Consider the following 19322-nt stretch of genomic DNA (forward strand, 5'->3'; position numbering starts at 1 on the left):
GTGTCGCGTCATCACCTAGCGCCCCCGCCAGGACGTGCGAGAAGCGACGGCGCAGCACGGTGCGGCGCAGCCCCAGCTCCCCTTCTCCCCTTGCTGGGCGTGAGGTGTCTATGGGGCACCCGCTGCTGCCGCCGCTACCGCCACCGCCACCGCCGCTGGTTGCTGTCTCTATGGCGAGGAGGAGGAGGAGGAGCGCGAGCTCAGCGACACAAGTAGATCTTGCGTCTGCCGGGGGGGAGGGGCGGATTGGGGAAGTAGAAAGGGGGCGGGAACGATGAACCTGAGATGGTGAGCGATGGCGCCAGCTGGAAGGCGGCTGGCGAAGGAAAAAGCCAGGCGGCGGGTGGAGGGGGGGCAGGGTAACGGGCTGAGGGTATGTCAAGGGGGTGGCGCGGAGTGATGACGTAAAGGCTTTGTACCTGGGGCTTCGACGTTGTTGGACGGAAATTGGGAGTGGAGGGCGGTGGCCTAGATCTCAGCTCCTCATATTTCTTCTGGCAGCAGTGCTTGGGCGTCAGTCTGGCCCCAGTAAATGGTTATCAAGCACCTTCACAGTGGCTCTCTGCCAGGGAAGAGAGTTATCTATGACTTGAGTGGCTCTGTGCTGTTTTCCATTCTTTGGGAGCCTGCAGCACGGAGATTGTATCTCCAGTAATGAGAAGGCCTCTGGTGCCTCGTCAGGGCTTCTGGAATTGTAGTAGAGAGAGAGGTGGAAAAGTAATGTGAAGCTAATGAGAGAGAGTGTGTGTGTGTGTGTCTGTGTGTGTTTAGAGGAGTGGGGAGAGTAATGAAGGTGTGTGTGTTTGTGTGGGTGTGTAGGGGAGTGGGGAGGGTAATGAAGTGTGTGTTTGTGTGTGTGTGTGTGTGTAGTAGAGTGGGGAGGGTAATGAAGGTGTGTGTGTTTGTGTGTGTTTGTGTAGGGGAGTGGGGAGGGTAATGAAGAAGGGGGCCCCTAGATCTTTGGTCTCTGCTCTTAGAGGACTTGAGGTTACATGTGTGACTGAAGTGTTTGGGAGGTATCATAATTCCCTTTTTTACCTTTGTTTGTTAGGATTTTTTCAGACTTCCGTGAAAAATGAAGGAGCGTTTGGAATTTTTCTGTCCAAGAATCAAAATGTTGGTCTGTACTCTTTATGTGGCATGATGCTGTTTTTGGACAGAAGGACAGATGTGTGTTTATACTTGGGTTTTTAGGAAATGAGAAACAGTTTGAAATGCATACACCTTTTTCTTCCTTTCTCCTGCAGTTAGGGACATTAGAACAGTTTCTGTGGCTGTTACTTATTTTTCAGAAAGAGATTTTTTTTGTTTTCTCTTTTTGTTGTTGTTGGTTTACTAAAAAGTACCTTCTAATCTGACTTCAGTAAATGCCACTAAATGAGATTTTGTAATCAAATCAGATTTGCTGTTAATGACATAATGCTGGTAATAAACATTACCTTTGTCCTAATAACATCTGATCCAGTCACATTATATCGCTATTTAACTTTTCATTTTCTTTGTGGAAATAGAGGTCTTCATAAAGTTTTATTCAGAGAGTGAGTTGAATTCAGAGCAATCTTTAATGTTTTTAAAAAACGATTAGTACGTACACATAAAAAATACTGTTTTTGCCTAACATTGGTATTAGAACCAGTCCTTTTTTCAGTCCTTTGCTTTTTCCTACTGATAAGCTGTGTGACTTTAGACAAGTCATTTCCCAAACTGATTTTCTTACAAATCGAGGACTTTGAATAATCTTTTAGGTTTGTATCAACTCAGTTCATCTATGAATCATATTTCTGATTTCACTGGTTTTTATTTTGACAGGTACAAAAATAAAGGATAAAGTATTTTATGAAACAAATCTTCAATCAAGTATAACATTTTGATGCTTGGCATCTAGACTTCTTGTGCCCTCACTATGCCAGCAGCAACTGTAGATCATAGCCAAAGAATTTGTGAAGTTTGGGCTTGCAACCTGGATGAAGAGATGAAGAAAATTCGTCAAGTTATCAGAAAATATAATTACGTTGCTATGGTATGCCTATCATCAAATCCTGAAGATGCTTCTTATAAAAGAGGAACAGGGATATTAAAGTCTTGAATTCAGTTCATCTGGTTAATATTGTAGAGATTAATTATAAAAAGAAAATTTTGTCAATGTCCTCGAACCAGAGACCACCAGGAACACTTCTGCAATGTGACAAATTGGGTTTATTACTCATTGCAGTGAGGGAAAATGCACACCACTGAAAACATGGGGCATGTGAGTAAGAGTGTTAGAAAAGACTTTAGGATTTGGCTTTTGTCAGGTAGTTTTAGGGAGGGATTAAGGAGGCACAGTCGTGCTCTGGATTGGACGCTGTTGAGAAGCTGGGATAATTCTATGACAGGGTATCTTAAGTTTTAAATAGAATGAGAGAAGACTAGAACAATACTAAAGCTATAAAGAAACAGTAGTTTACTTACATTAGCCAAGATGGAAAGATGTTTGACCATTTTTGTAGTTTGGGCAATGTTTATGTTTTTGTCTGCGTTTAGTCATGATTACGGAGTGGTCTTATCTGATGTTGAAGTGTGAAACTGTTCATACTCAACAACAGAAGAACATTAGAACCTGGCTGAGTGCCAGGTCAGCGCCCAGCAACACTTAAGGCTTAACTGATAATACCAGATGAGCACAAAAAAGCTAGGGAGCTCCTGCATGTCTTTCTCAAAAAAAAAAAAAAAATCAGACCTCCCAGTGGAACACTGTTGATCTGCAGTTTTTTTTTGTTGTTTTAATCAGCAGTGGAGTTGCACGAACATATTATGCTGTTAAGCATCTCTGCTTTTGCATTTAGTATTTACTCTACCTAGACCATCTGTTGAGTTAATTATTTTGCTGCTTTACCTGCTGTATTTTGTACATCTATTACAGTTACTGTACTGTTTTCCAGATTGTAAGTTCCACAAAGCAAGGGGTTAGTGTCTTACCCTTTCTCTCCCACAACACACGTAGCATTTTGTGTTAATAAAATATCCAGTAAAGTGGTTGTTGAGTTGGACTGTATTTAGAGTTTTAGTTTCTTTACTGTTTCATAGTGTTTTTGGTATCCAGATTTTGTTTTTTGCTTCCCAATTTGAATTTTAAAAGTAAAGTGATACAGTGTCGTTTCCTCAGTATTTTTAATGCAAATAAATAAAAGTGCTTTTGTGGGGAGGGGCAGGTTGATTGTTGAAAATACGAATATTTGAGTGTACATAGATAACTTATTTAATAAAAGTATACTTACCCATAATTAGAATTGAAGTTTTTGTTTATTTTTTAAAGATTTTATTTAACAGAGAGAGAGAGAGCACAAGCAGTGGGAGTGTCAGGCAGAGGGAGAAAGAGGAGCAGACTCCCTGCAGAGCAGGGGGTCCCCGGATGTGGGACTCAAACCCAGGACTCCAGGATCATGACCTGAGCCAAAGACAGTTGCTTAACCAACTGAGCCTCCCAAGTGCCCAGAAGTTGTTTTTTATCCCACAAAAATATGTAGTGATCATTTCTCAGATGATAAGGAGTGACATTAGAGACATGATAACATTCTACAGGAATAAGTGGGTATCACATAATTTTTGGTGACCTGTTTTCTCACGAAATAGAGAGTGCTATTTTAGCCCAGGAAATTCAGGGGGTTTTGATGTTTAGACAAACCTTACCTCAGAAAAATAATCGGAAAGTATGATGCATTTTCCATTCTTTTTAACCAGTTCTTCATTTAACACTAGCATACTGTGAACACAGTTTCAAATACCCCTTGAGAAATGTGAATTTTTGATTTTTTTCCCCCTTCCTTGGGAATAGAGTACTTGGTGCATTTATCATTCATATCTTATACAGAATAATTTTTTTCTGACAGTGTATTTAAAATGAGAAAAAGTCATTAAGTTTGGTTCTGTTTTATGGTTCTAAAAAGTAATGCTCTTCATAGTTAAAAGGTAATTTTGTATTTGAATACAAATGTGTAGAAAATTACCTATAACAGGATTCTTTGACTTGAACCAAAAATTAATGATTTATGCTAAGAATTTGTGGATTGTGGTTTTGGTCATTTAGTAAATAATGAATCTTAAAACTATTTTACAGGATACCGAGTTTCCAGGTGTGGTTGCAAGACCTATTGGAGAATTCAGGAGCAATGCTGACTATCAGTACCAACTATTGCGATGTAATGTAGACTTGTTAAAGATAATTCAGCTAGGACTGACATTTATGAATGAGCAAGGAGAATATCCTCCAGGAACTTCAACTTGGCAGTTTAATTTTAAATTTAATTTGACGTAAGTGGGAAATAAATATAACCCAAACTTTTTTTAGCTTAATTTTAGGAATTGATTTCTCTTAAGTATGGTGAATGAAATGCTAACTGAATTTGGCAGTTATCCTAGAAATATTTAAAACCTAAAATTTCAAGAGATTAGATTTCTTCTAATGGAACGAAAGAACTAGGATAAAGAAGACTTTATATTCAAATACTTTGAATTTTAAAGATGTTGTTTGGAAAAGTATGACTGCTACTTTTTTTTGAAATCTGAAAAACTTTGGGTATTCAAGACACTTCTTGATAGAAAAATAACCTTTACGTTATATTTTACTTTCAACCTTTGTGTGCAACTTGAAATCTATACATCTTTGTTGTAGTGATTATCCTTCATGTGGAGATACTTTTATTACAAACTCCAGACTATCAATGGATTACATGTCAAGGGCAGTAAGACATTTCTTGGAAACTTGAGTGCATTTTCTAGTCAAGTCAATATAATTATACAATAGTTATTTAGTAGTTAAATTCCCCGATCACCCCACAAAACCTCTTAGAACTAACATAGGAGAGATAATGGTATCCTTGAACTTGGTATTTCTTTCAGAAACCATTCAGAAACTAAATTCTAACTCAAGCCCAAGGTTGAAATCGAGTTTCCTTATTCGTTGTCTTGATAGCTTAGGGAGGTCTGGAGTGTTTTGGCTGAGGGCGGATTGTTTACAAACTGACTCTAAGGTGGGGAAATGTTTAAGACATTCTAATTAAGTTAAAATATTGCGGTGTCTTATTTGACAGCATGTATTTGTGTAATATGATCTTAAATCTGCTTCAGAAAATAGTTAAGCTGTGGGACAATTAACAGTAGTGCCAGTGTAAGAACCTCCCATTCTCTCTACAACAGTGTGATATTTAGCATGTAAGTTCTAAAAAGCAGAGCTGATGATTTTAGAGAGTAGTGTCGTCGTGCTTGCTTCGGCATCGGCAGCACATATACTAGAGAGTAATGTCGTTAGTGGTGAAGTACTATGGCTTATAATTACATTGTGTTTAGCCTCATTTTCTGTTTTACTTTGTTGAATTTAAAGGGTAAAAATTACTCCTCTCTATTCAAACTGGTAATAATCTTCTATAAGTACTGTAATTTGAAACACTGAAAATTGTCTTTTGCCCTTTTCTCAAAAGATAACCATTTTTAAAATTAGTTCTTTACCATTTCATTTGTTCTGTTTTCCTTTTTTTCCAAGTTGATCATTAGAACACTTTCTTCAACTGAGATACCGTTGTGATGTAAATACATGAGTAGGAGGTGGACCCATCTATGTCTCCAATTTGGAAAAATTGACATTTTCCTTTTCTAGAAACATCTTTGTTATAACAACTGCCATATTACAATCTTTGAAAGACTTTTTTTTCTTATACAGAGAGAGCTACTTGTTACTAGGTTTGGCCACTATGCTATTGTTAATGTCTAAGAAGATGTTTTTAAGGAGAAGGATATAGTGGAATATACTATTTAAGTGGAAATGATTATTTGGAAGATAAAACTGGGACTACTTAATATGGAGAACAGAGTACCATGAATAGAATCTTGGATATTTTGTAGAAAGATGAAAAATTGACTTTTTTATTGAGTGCCTAGAATGTGTCAGCAGTTGGGTTAGGTGTCAGGGGTATAGTGTTGAGGAAGGTTGGTCATGGTCTTTATAACTTTGTGTTCCTGTAACATTTCTGTCTGCTCTCCATTGCCAAAGTCCAAAAATTAGAATTTGTTAGATAATGATCAATGTATAGGAGTTCTCTCTAAATTGAATTTGGAGTTGATAGTAAAATGAAAGTTGAAGTAGAATATTTGTGAGCTGTGCAGAAGAAAGCTATCCCTATCAAAGGAGATGAGAACAAATTTCTAAAACATCAATTTGATGATTACAGAAATTATTATTTGAGAAAATCATTTTGATAGTGTAATAGAGATTACAGGAGATTGTGGGTTCAGTGGCAACAGACAGGGAGCTGATAATTCACTGAAGGAAAACGGCAGAGGAGAGGAGATACAGGGAGGACCCTAAGTGGAAAGGACAGCAGAATCAGGATGGTTTTGATTTTGTTTATAGGATAATGCCCAGGCATTTGAAGGTATACAAGACAATAGCAATAAAAGGCTATTGTCTTGTATAGAGTTGCAGGCTGTTCATGTTGTCTTTCATATAGTCTTTGCAGATTTTTCGAGCATCTTACATATTCTTGGTTCGAGTTCATAAAACATTAATTTTTGTGACTGTTTGTGCATTTGTAACAGTCTGTGTTCTGGTTTGTCTTTGCTCATGATTTTTTAGCATAAACTTAAATATATAGGGTGCATGTTTTAAAATATAAAATGTATGGTGAGCCAGGAATGGATTGAGGTTGGAAAGCATTTCCAAATTATAAAATCTTGAGTCTGTGTTTAAAAATGTGAATTTGTGTAGTAGGCTAAGTTTATACTTGTAGGCAGGTCAAAAAGTAGGGGCACGTGGCTGGCTCAGTACATAGAGCATGAAACTCTTGATCTTGGGGTTGTGAGTTCAAGCCCCATGTTGGACGTGGAGCCTACTTTAAGAAAGGATGAAAAAATATATTTATGGGATTTAACATACCTAGTTAAGTTAGTTTCTGTTTTTAGGATATAGTTTGAGATGAGTAGTCTTGTATCTCTGCTTTTTGGGAAAACCCTTTTTAGGTATTTGTACATGGCTTTCACTCCAGTTCAATTATTATGCCTAGATATTTTGCCTCCTTAAACTTAGTAGTTGATGAGTGTTAGGAGCAATCATTACTGTTCCCTGGTGTTTTGAACAGATTGTTATAATCAGTAAGCCAGTACCTGCACCTGCAGTAGTCCTTGACACTTTTGACTAAACAATGTTTTGACTACTTTTTTGAGATTTCCATCCTTTAATATATTCCTACATGTACTAGGATTTTTGGAGCTTGGGAATGTGGACTCTGGAGAAACAAACTGAGTGAGGGTTTTGCTGGGGTAAGGGAGTGGGTGAGCCTGGTGGTGGGTATTACGGAGGGCGCGTATTGCATGGAGCACTGGGTGTGATACATAAACAATGAATTTTGGAATAAAAAAATTAAAAAATTAAAAAAAAAACTTGAAATGGAATACCATGGGAAGGGGATTTGGAGGTTTGAATTTGAATTGATTTGGAGAATTGAATTATAAGAATTACAGAGTTTTCCATACCAGCAGGAAATTTTCTTCATTCTATTTAGAGATTTATTAGCTTACCTGTGTGGAACTTTCAGCTTTCTCTTCTAATGATTTGGGTATTATAAAGCATGGAATTGGTTCTGAATTTTAAAATATTTACTCCCAAGAAATACAGTACATTAGCTTAATCTGCATTGAGTAATGTGAACTATACAGAAAAAAAGAGAAAGAAGTAATTTTATACATTTTTTTTTTTAACTAAACTTGTTGATTATTAAGCACCTGAGGTATTTACCCAGATCTTTCTCCTGGATATTGTAATTCTAGGTATAAGACCTGGAAACCCATATTTTTGGTACACTCTCTGGATGATTGCTGTCATTGGGCAAGTTTGGGAAATTCTGATTTAAGTAGTGCAACACTCACTGTTCCACCTCACAAGTTTTCTGATGTGGTGATAGACATTAAACAAAAATGACAAAAATCATTGCCCTTTTGAATCTGTGTACTAAAAGATAAAGTGAGCATATGGCCCAGTATAATGTGAGCCTAGAGAAAGAATCTTACGCTTTGGGTTGGTTATAATTTGCTAAAGTATGCCTCTCAGTGTGAGCATCAGAGCCAGATGAGTGAGATTTTAATTGTTTAAGATACATACTTTTAGTGTAATAAGGCCAATGATATCTGTTGTTTAATGAAAAAAAAAACTTTTATTAGATTTATTCAGAAATCCTTCCTAAAGGGTTTTTCTTAGGGGAAATTTTGACCTAAAGTGATGATTGCAGGTCCCTCTTTTTTTAAAGATGTTCAATGGCTAGTATTTGTTTTTTAAATTTTTATATTAAGGATAGTTCACATATCTTACATTAGTTTCAAGTGCATAACAGTGATTTAACAATTCTGTAGATTGTACAGTGCTCACCACAATAACTATATTTACTGTTTGGCACCATACAACATTATGTTTTGTTATTTTTCAAAGACACTTAGAAGCAGACTGATTTCCAGAGAATAGACTGTAAGAACACTTTTTCACCTAAATGTAATGTTTCTTTTGGTTTAATTAGTTTTGTTAAAGCTTTTAATAGAATTTTCTTTCACTAAGTGGTGGAAACCAGTATTCTTGCTATTTAAAAAGTAAATGAAAAAAATCCAGTAAGCAGTGCACAAAATACTTACCATGTATTTTCAGAAACCTGTACCTTCGTTTTGATCCTTTTTTAAAATTTAATTTAACATTTGGATACCGGTGTGTTCATGCTTAGAAATTAGTGCTTTCTTTTTGGCTTAAGTAAAATCTTCAATGTTTGGTTTATATTTAGATTTCCTGGCTTCATTTTTGGGAGGTGATTTTCTAGGATTAAGATTGTTAGAAGAAGAAGTTATTGCTCTTATAGCAAAGTCTTCCATTTTAAACATTTTACTGGTTATTGGCGCCCTTTGAAAGGCTCATCATTAGTGAGAGGAGGAGATTCCTTTTTCTCTAGGATGGAATGTAGTTTTAATTTAGCCACATCAGATATTTTCCTCTTGCTCTCCTTCCTGATGCTGCTGGGAGCATGGGAGATGGATATAGGCTGTCACCCACCCCTGTGGCTACAGCTCCATGGGGCAGCAATAAAAAGGCTGCTGAGACTGAAAGCCCCTGAAAAGAACATGTCTTTCACTTTGTGGTGGTAGCCCCTGGTGAGTAGAAGACCCTTTTTTCAAACTCAGTTAAATATATGTAACTTGGGAAAGGCTAATGACATTGAATCAGTAGTAAAGATTAAAATCTCACCCTTGGACTGCTTTGAAAGATGATTGACTGAACTCTTTTCTAAAATAATAACCTTAATATTTAAATTGTATTTTCCTTCCTATATGTGAAGCATTGGAATAATCAGACCCAGGCCAGTCCTGTGTTTTATTGTTTCTGGTACTGTAGGTTGTAGATGTAAGTGGAGAAAAATGGTTTGTTTGAAGAATGGCATTTTTGAAGGTTGTCTTTCTTCTTCTGCCAGGGAGGACATGTATGCCCAGGACTCTATAGAGCTACTAACAACATCTGGCATCCAGTTTAAAAAACATGAGGAGGAAGGAATTGAGACCCAGTACTTTGCAGAACTTCTTATGACATCGGGAGTGGTCCTCTGCGAAGGGGTCAAATGGTTATCATTTCATAGGTAAAAAGATTGCATTGAAAATGGCATTTGTGTTTCTATTTCCTAATTGCTCCACACTTGGTGTGGGTCACTGTTTCAGAACTTTGAGGCTCAGTTCTATAAGGAACTGGCTGCCACATAGCAGTCTCCTCTCAAGAAGCTAATGTTGGTCTATTTAAGAGTTAATTTAAAGTTATGTATTTCATTTTTAGCCAGTGAGAGAGTATTACATAGTGGAAAGAGTTAGGCTGACAAAGTAGATCTTGGTTTAAATCCAGCAATGCCATTTGGAATCAATGTTACTGGGGGTTATTTAACATTTCTGAGCCTTAGAATGAAATCATTCGTTTGTTAAGAAAATATTTATTTAATATCTACCAATGCCAAGCACTTTGGTATAAGATTTTAGGAATTAAACTAAAAATCCTCAGCCTCATGAAGTTTATATTCTGGTGGGAATAGGCAATTCTTTTTGAATGATGAAATTTATATTGTGGTTTGTTGTTGATAAGTGCTGTGGAGAAAAAAACAGTGGGGGGTCGTGGATTTTTATTTTTTTTTCAAAGAGGAGTGATCAGGTAGGCATCACTTAGGTAAATATATAGTTTTAATGATCAATAATATGTTTAGAGCATTTTAATAAAAGATTTTACAAACAGTAAATTCTCAATAAATGGTTGTTTTTCATTCTTACTATAAAATAAAATTGGATTGGAAAGAGAATATTTAGAAAGGAAGGTAGTTCCATTTTGTCAAAATAGACTTCCAGGTAAGAAAGTTCTTCTGTTGAGGTACGCTAAATTAAATTGGAAGCACAGGGACTAAAAGTGGCCTTGGGAATTATTTTATTTGGCCTTCTATTAATGTTCTTATATTGGGTCCATTTCACACATTTTTAAAAAAATAGAGACATTCCTGCATGCTTTAGAATTTCCAACTCTGGCCTCTGGAATGATTGTAGTAAAGGACTATTCATTTTGCAGACTCTATTGTAGTACTAAGCAGTAGTTTTTGAGTTAGGAGTATTGAACATATTAATTGTCACCTGTCATCTTTTTTTTCTGTTCTCCATTTGAACCTATACCTCAGGAGACAAGACTGAAGTCTCTGTTAACATTAGGAATATTTTTCAGGGTTTTGTTTTGTTTTGTTTTGTTTTGTTTGACTTTCCTGGTCATGACTAGAAACCTTCATCCTTCTGCTGTGTATGACTTACTCTTTCATTCAAAAAAATACTCTGAGCAAATACTGCATGCTAGGCATTGGGGATATTAAGATAAAGAGAAACAAGGGGTTCATGTCTTCTTAGACTGTATAGTCTAAATTAGACTCCAGTATTTGTCAAGGTATGTTAAGATTTTATTGTAAATGGCATTAAATATTTTCATCATATTCTAATATTCTAATATCTCTTATTTCTATGAGATAAAGACTAGTTTAAGAAATTTATAAATCCTAAATTCTTGTACAGTCTTTTACTAGTAATAAGTAAATGCTGTATTGACTTCTCTTTAGTTGGATGATAGAGTCACTTCCTTGCCAATTACCAGAAATTTAAAGGTTTCTACTGTTAATTGCTTATACCTTGGTATTCCTTAACTGTCTTCAATGGTAAAGCTTCTTTTTTTCTTTTTAAAATTAGAAGGAGTTCTGAACATTAAGTAGAAATTTTATTTGTATCCCCCAAAAGATACGTTAATACCACCTCTCACCAAATATGTACTGACTTCCAGCTATGCGAAGTAAAAGATTTTAAGATATTTTTAAAAATGTGATTCCTACTAGACTAGTGGAGGAAACAATAATGCATTTTAAAGGGTAGTACAAGGAAACAGTTTGTATAAGAAATCACTGGGAGCTAGACTCTTCGGGGAAGGCATCTTGTCCTTGAAGTAAAAGTAGACAGGGAGGAAAAGGGTGTGCAATTAAGGCACAGGAATGTGGGGACATACAAAGCTGTGGGGAAAAAAAACAGTAGAGTTAGGAGATCTTGACTTGAAAGTGTGGGAGTTGGTATTTTATTCTCTGGATAGTAATTCTCCGTGTTTACTGAGAAACACAGCATTTCCTTTAGTATATCTTGAGGAGCCATATGACATCGGAACAGAAATTTGAGGGAAGAGAATGACTGGTAAAATCATCTAAGGAAGATGAAAATACTTTCATTAAGGAATTATTCTTTGGGTTTTTATTTTTTTTAAGAATTTATTTATTTAGGGACGCCTGGGTGGCTCAGTTGGTTAAGCAGCTGCCTTCGGCTCAGGTCATGATCCCAGCGTCCTGGGATCGAGTCCCACGTCGGGCTCCTTGCTCAGCAGGGAGCCTGCTTCTCCCTCTGCCTCTGCCTGCCACTCCGTCTGCCTGTGCTTACTCTCTCCCCACCTCTCTCTCTGATAAATAAATAAAATCTTAAAAAAAAAAAAAAAAAAATTTAAAAAAAAAAAAAAAAAAAGAATTTATTTATTTATTTGACAGAGATCACAAGTAGGCAGAGAGGCAGGCAGAGATAGACGGAGAAGCAGGCTCCCTGCTGAGCAAAGAGCCCGATGCGGGACTCGATCCCAGGACCCTGGGATCATGACCTGAGCTGAAGGCAGAGGCTTTAACCCACTGAGCCACCCAGGCGCCCTGGGTTTTTATTTTTAATTTGGAGCTTGAACTCAACGATCCTGAGATCATGACCTGAGCTAAGATCAAGAGTTGGGCGCTTAACTGACTGAACCACCCAGGCACCCCACTTTGGGTTTTGAAGCATATGACCTCTTTATGTAAAATATGGGAAGAGTTGTATTATTTTTGCCAATTCTGCTACATTTTGACATCTTTAGCCACGTTCTCATTCATATTTTTCCATTTCCATAATTATTTAACAATTTTTGAGACATCTATGGGTGGTTTGATGCTTAGAGTTCTTCCTTTAGAGATCAGTAAAAATAGTAACCTAGTGACTATAGACTTGAGAAGCTAGTATAGATCTGTGTTCTGGTATCTCTGAATGGTAGAAGTTCGTATCACTGTTGGTAAGATGATGGCATTTTCCTATTATCATTACATCATTAGAAACATGTCTGTTTTCTCTCTTTGTGGGGGGCTGGGATCTTTTTTTTTTTTTTGGTTGATTCCTTTTTTGACCTACAGTTGTGGCTCACTTAAAATTTGTATCAGAAAAAAATAATTTTTTCATCTCTATGATATTTATATGTCTCTGTTCTGTATTTAACCCTTTTGTAGTGGTTATGACTTTGGCTATTTAATCAAAATCCTGACCAACTCTAACTTGCCTGAAGAAGAACTTGACTTCTTTGAGATCCTTCGATTATTTTTTCCTGTCATTTATGATGTGAAGTACCTCATGAAAAGCTGCAAAAATCTCAAAGTAAGGCTTTTTTAAGTGGCTGTTTATAGTCTACACACTATTTAGACTGAGTGACTGTTAAATAAGATGTTAGCCTGGGATGTTGTTTTAAGCCATATTTCAAGTGTTTTAAGCCATATTTCAAGTTTTGTATTAAATGTGATTATATTATCTGGTTATTGATTCTTATTGTTGCATAAATTATTTATAGGAAATCCTTTTTCAGAATTTTAGTGTATATTGGCAGAATAAGTTTTCAACAAAATTCAAACCAAGAATCAGATTTTCATCTTTGCCAGATTGAAAATCATAAACCTGCACAAAAATGTGAGGACTAGCGAGGCTCTCATGCACAGAAGTGCAAGTTTTGCTGTCCAACATGCGTACAATCTACCCATGCAAGATAAAATCTGAGCTGGCCAGCAGTGTGGTCAGTAATGTAGCAAACAAAGTTTTCCCTGGACAAAAATTATTTTATTGGTTCCAGTCACAGATTATGTTCCTAGGGTTAATTAACATGGCTAAAAGATTTTTTTTTTCCCCGGCCTAAAAGATAATCAAGATGTTAGTGCTTCTGTAAACGTCTAGGTCCTGTCTGGACAGTAGCTTACGTTCTGACATTGCTGAATGCATGTGTAATAATGTTACTTCTGAACATGAATTCTTTAAAAAGGAATGTTTCTTTAATCAGTAAAGTACTCCTTCAGTTTGAGAATGAATTCTCTTGGTGGCTTAGACTCCCAAGGAGTAGAAGGGCTTTATTTTTTATTTTTTAATTTTTTTTCCAGCTGTGTTTGGATTTAAGCTGCAACTAAAAAGCATGTGTAGGTGAAGTGGCTGCTTGGTACAACCTGCATCAGGTTGATCACGTTTTCTTTCCAGGTTTTTAGAAGTGCAGATAAAATTATACTTTTAGGAGATGGCAAAAACCTTAAGTGCTTTACTTTTAAGCAGAAAGAAACAGTGTAGAAGTTGAAAACTTTGCTTTTGATAATTGAACTTATAATCAGAAGAGAAGTAGTGTTTTGGCCAAAGTTTGCTTGCCTTATTACAGAATATGGCATATAGCTGGGGAAGTTTTAAAGAAAGGTCACTCCTTGTTTGGAGCACCTAAGAGCAGCAGGATTGTGTGCAATTTGAAGAGACTTCTCGCTGTGACTCAAGTGAACTTGCAATAGGATAGCCTTATTGCTATAGAAACTCAGTCCACCCCTGAAAGCATTAGATGCTGAGAATCCATGACCCACATGTTTCATCTGGCTTTAGAAGTGCTTTTTAAAATCTGACATGTCTCTGCAACGACATATTTTAGGAACAGGATCAAATTATTGCTCACCATGTGTGTGATATTGGAAAATTTCTAGGCTTACCAGCTATTCTGAATATGCCGAGTGAGCTGCTGTGTTAAATTTAGGTTAATGACAAAAGGTGCTTTTTGACCTCTGGTCAGCCATGCTGAATGGCCTGTTCTGTTGCGCTCCTGTCTTCCTTCTTTACTCATATCCTGCCTTCCCCCTGCCATTATTCTCCTTCCCTTTCTTTCTTCCTTTATTTTTACTTTTCCCTTTCATTCTTTTTCTCTTGCTTTCATTCCTTTCTTTTTTCAGCCTGGCAATATTAACATAAGCAGATATTTAGACCCTCATAAGGAGTTGTATTCTTATAACAGCATACTCTTCTTTTTAACAAAACCAGAATTAAGCACTTTGTGGATTTTTAAGGACTGATTTAATCACAATAGCTTTGTTTTATACAAATTATGAGGGTAAACTACTTAGAGATGGATTGGTGAGAAGCTTAGGAAAGTTGGAGAGAAGCTGCCAATGGTCATTTTATATTGATGGATGGATTGACTGAATGTGCTTGATAAATGTTCCCCTGTGCACCTGTTCCCATGTATAGGATCTGCTTCCCCCAAATCTTCAGGAATGTTATTTGCCTGTCACAGGCCTTAAAGCATATGATGAACACAAATTTTCCCAATTAGGATCTCATTTTCTACTAAATTATAAACTTCTCCCATATTCAACAAATACTTTAATTTGTTCACTTTTTTTTTTTTTGGATCGTCATAAGGTCCATCTTTATGTGCTAAATAAGTCCATTTATATTTTGGTCAGTGTCTAAGTTATATAACTTGTGAATTTGGGCATTGCACTGTTTCTGTGTTGACAGGCAGATTTTCTTTCTTCTAGGGTGGTTTACAGGAAGTTGCTGAACAGTTAGAGCTGGAACGGATAGGACCACAGCATCAAGCGGGATCTGATTCATTGCTCACAGGAATGGCCTTTTTCAAAATGAGAGAAGTATGAAGACATCAGTGCCTTTTTCTCAGTTGGTTGTTAGGTTGAGAACATTAAAAAATCTAACGGCAAACGTTTTTGGGCAATAAGTGCTCATTAAATGAAGACGTGGTTAGAGATGCATGTAGGCTGTGTCCAACACACTTGAATGAAAGTGTTCAAAAATAAGTCCTCCTGAAATGTAGTTCAGAGGGCACTGAAAAAATGATTTCTTCATAGACTGAAAAAATGAAACAATTTAAACTACCTTAGGAATCATGTAGGTCCAACCAGACTATTTCTTAGATGAGAAAACTGAAGCCAGAGACTAGTAACTTCTATCCAAGGACACACTCATTACTAGCAGAACTCCAGAATTCTTTCTGTAGACCACATCAGTGCTGTCGCTGCCAAGTCAAGGGATCTACATGTTAGGTCTCCCTGGCATTGTCTTCTCATAGGCATTAAATTGCTGGTAAAATACCATTTGTTTATGCCGTTTTTTCAGCATTTTGAGGGTTTGTAGAGTAATGCTTATATAGTGCTTTTTAGTAGATTGAGTCTTACTAAGAGGTTCTAAATTCTCAAATGGTTAAGTAAATGAGAAGTAGTTGTTGAATCAAAAATCATACTGAGCAGAGCCCCTTAAGTGGCAAAAGGCAATACTGAATATAAAGCTAGGTGAATCGAAGGCTCCTCCTAGCTTAGTAATGGAGCGATAGATGCAAGTACACCTCATTGTAAATTAAATGCAAAAAGAAAGTTTTCCGTTTTGCAAAATACAACTTTAGAATTCTTCTGAATATATCCTCTTAGATACTCAAGAACTGACTGAGAACTATCTGGAAATTTAAAACTTCTGTAGCAGTTGTATTAATAATAGAAAGCGTAATAGTTGTTTTGCCAGGTGTTGAGTCAGAAGTGATTTGGACTGTCTATTCAATGACAAATAAATACTTTGTTTTGTACTTCTTTCCAGTGCTACACTAGAGAATTAAAACAATCTTTTGGATTTTCAGCTTTGCATTTTAAAAAATACCTTAATGGTTCAATTAATGTGGATTCTCTGCTACTAATTTATCATCTTTATGTTCCTTGGCTTTTTCAAGAATAGTGACCTAGTGTGAATGTTCAGATTTCACTGTCCAGGATGTGTTCAGGGTTTGTTTTCAGCCAACTCAGCCTTGCATATAGACTCAAGGCTACTTAGAAGCCTAAATGTTTTTCTCCAATCATTGGCAGTGCTCATTCATTGTGACCATTGAGTATGTTACATTAATGGAATAAGAATTCCTGCCATTTTTCCATGATTACAAACTCTCATAAATTGATCTAAGTGTTAATAGGAAAGACCCTTGTTTATACATTTTTTTTAGTAGTCTTTTTCTTTGGTTTCTCTTGAGCTCTGTACTTCTTGAGAACGTTAATCTTACTCATTGAATTTTAAAATGTGTGGCTTCAAAGGAGCACCATAGAAAAGAGCTGTCATTTTAGTTAATAAACAGTCAGTACTTACATTGCTGAAATATAAGTTACCAGTGGTACCTTTTGGTTAAAATTATCTTTTTTTTTTCCCCAAAATTCCTTTTTAGATGTTCTTTGAAGATCATATTGATGATGCCAAATATTGTGGTCATTTGTATGGCCTTGGTTCTGGTTCATCCTATGTACAGAATGGCACAGGGAATGCATATGAAGAGGAAGCCAACAAGCAGTCATGACATGAAATAGTCCTTTTATTTTTATTTGAGCTACACACAAACTTGTATATAGGTTTTATCTCTCGTTGAATCCCTTGAACAATAGATATTACTATTTTTTTTTCTTTCATAGCCCATTTTATTTTCTGCCTTTCAGTACTAGTATGACCATTCCTATCTCAGATCTTAATAAATAGAAAAGCATTCAGGTTAAATTTGGCCTTAACTTAATATACTTGTTAGCAGGCATGTGTGACAGAGAGTGGGGAAACCCGTATCATACTGAATATTTTGATAAACTTCACCTGCTTGGGCTTGGTTTGTTTTTCCCCCTTCCTAAATTAACTAGCACTGACTGTAATTTATTTCCCTGTTTCATGTCTCCCTTCTATTCTGCAGGAGTTTTAGCTATTTGAGATTGTGGACCATCAATTTTGCACTTTAGAGAGTGATTCTGACTCAAATCCTCTGTTTTATCAGAAATTTTGGCTTTTCTTGCTCTTAGCTGGAAAAATGACCATCTGCCAACCTTATACAGTATTTACTTGTTTTTGACCCACGGAAATAGCACTTGCATTGTGCAAACGGTTGATTCAGCAAGACTACAAAAAAAAAAGTGAACAAAAAACTACTGAGAGCTTAGTAACTGCTGTTTCTGTACGTGGTGTTTAATCTTCCAAGCACATCTAGTGTCTGTCAGTTTCTCATTGGCATGTGTAGGCTGCTCTGTGACTGAAGAATTTTTCAAACCAGCTTTACACCCTTCAGGAAAAATCCCTTGTGATTGGATGTTTAATGTCTGCCAGGAAACTGGCATCCAAGATAATTGAAGCCGCCATTATTTTATGATAGCACACTTCCCTTTGATCTGCTTCTTCTTACTCTGTCACTGTTTACCTTATTTTTAATTTTTTAAACATTTTATAGCCATACTTACGATGCTCTTGCTTTGTTGATTCCACAAATCAATTTCATTAAAGTCCAAAGATAGCAAGTCTTTAGGTATGTATTGTACCAAATTAAATTAGAAGACAAAAAATTGTGCTTTCATAGTTATTACAAAGATAAATAATGAAGAGATTTGGTGCAAAAAACAAAACACAAAAATATATTCTATATATAAAGCCATATATGTGTGTGTGTGTATATATATATGGCTATATATATAGCTAATTACCTGAGGAGTGTAATGCTTGTTTATTTTTTTGTGTATATCTTTGCAATCTATTTTATATATATTGACAAAAGAGATTGAAATATTTAGCCATGCAGAATATGTGACCAGACCAGAGCATGTGTAGGAAGACATTTTGGTAATCATTAACTCTTCCCTGAAATGATAGACTACACGTTATGATGTGTGTCACCTACATTTGAATCAGTAATACTAGCAAATCTTAAAATGTTAGCCACACTGGTTTGTTTTCTTTGTACATTATTCATTATATTACAATGCTGTAACTGGGTGGTCCTTTTTAAACAAAACGTTATTTGCAAAACAGAGGGTATTATTTGTTTTTAAAGCTTTTGTAAATAAAGCCTTCAGAAATGTTTTCTTATATATGTTGATGACTGGTAATTTTGTTTTAAAAATATTTATTTGGGAGATTTTATTTTTTTTAATTTGGGCAACTGAACAGAACTCAGTAACTTCTTTAACTGTAACTAGTTGTTAGTGTATTATTAATAACTCGGTAACTTCAACTGTAGCTAATAGTCTAGTTTCTATTAGTTGAATAATGAGTCTAATGGAGCCTTTTGCATTTCAACACTGTCAGCTTATTCTTTATGAATACCTCAACTAGATGTTAAGAATTGATTTTTATCTCCTTTCCACGAAGGCATTTATTCTTAAAGACAAAGTAATGCATTTGATATGACTTACTGTGGCTTCTTTTTAAAGCTGACACAATATAGCAGATAATCTAATAGGTTTCTTATTTTGATCTTCACCTCCTTAAAAAAATAGGAATTACAAAGATTCCCTTTTGAATAGCCACATAGTTGCTCAATTTCTTAGTTTGTGTCAGTTTTGGTTTCTGTCTCTTAAGCAGTAATACTATTTTATTACTTCTAAGAGAGGAACATTATGACCTTAACTAAATCTAGCTTTTGGACTTGAGATATTTGGCTGATAATTTTGTAATGCTCCTGAGCCATTAACTCTGGACTCACCTTATTCTATTAAATCTCTTGGAGCAAGGGTCAGCAAACTACAGCCTACAGGCCCAAACCAGGCTGCTGCCAATCTTTGTAAGGCCAGAGAGATGAGAACAATTTTTATGGTTTTAAAATGGTTGGGGGAAAAAAATCAAAAGAGTAATACCTCCTGACATGTGAAAATTATGAAATTCAAATTTTAGTGTCCATA

At 36.0% G+C, this 19322-nt stretch overlaps 1 protein-coding gene across 1 annotated transcript; it reads left to right on the plus strand.

Annotated features, from left to right (window-relative positions):
* The first annotated feature begins 19 nt into the window (after positions 1-19).
* On the plus strand, positions 20-18512 carry CNOT7 (CCR4-NOT transcription complex subunit 7). The gene is made up of 7 exons (XM_032328962.1): positions 20-212; positions 1810-2020; positions 4097-4290; positions 9474-9635; positions 12846-12990; positions 15165-15275; positions 16844-18512. Exons 2-7 carry the CDS (start codon positions 1904-1906, stop codon positions 16970-16972), a joined length of 858 nt encoding a protein of 285 aa, XP_032184853.1. The 5' UTR covers positions 20-212; positions 1810-1903; the 3' UTR covers positions 16973-18512.
* Positions 18513-19322: the final 810 nt, after the last annotated feature.

Source organism: Mustela erminea, chromosome 21, assembly GCF_009829155.1.
Source record: "Mustela erminea isolate mMusErm1 chromosome 21, mMusErm1.Pri, whole genome shotgun sequence".
Lineage (NCBI taxonomy): Eukaryota > Metazoa > Chordata > Mammalia > Carnivora > Mustelidae > Mustela > Mustela erminea.

What these genes read in the sequence shown, in the direction of transcription:
- CNOT7 (XM_032328962.1), top strand. Translation starts at nt 1,904, where the DNA reads ATGCCAGCAGCAACTGTAGATCATAGCCAAAGAATTTGTGAAGTTTGG. An exon ending in AATATAATTACGTTGCTATG is followed by an intron (nt 2,021 to 4,096) that starts GTATGCCTATCA and finishes ACTATTTTACAG; the next exon opens with GATACCGAGTTTCCAGGTGT. An exon ending in CCTTTTTCAAAATGAGAGAA is followed by an intron (nt 15,276 to 16,843) that starts GTATGAAGACAT and finishes ATTCCTTTTTAG; the next exon opens with ATGTTCTTTGAAGATCATAT.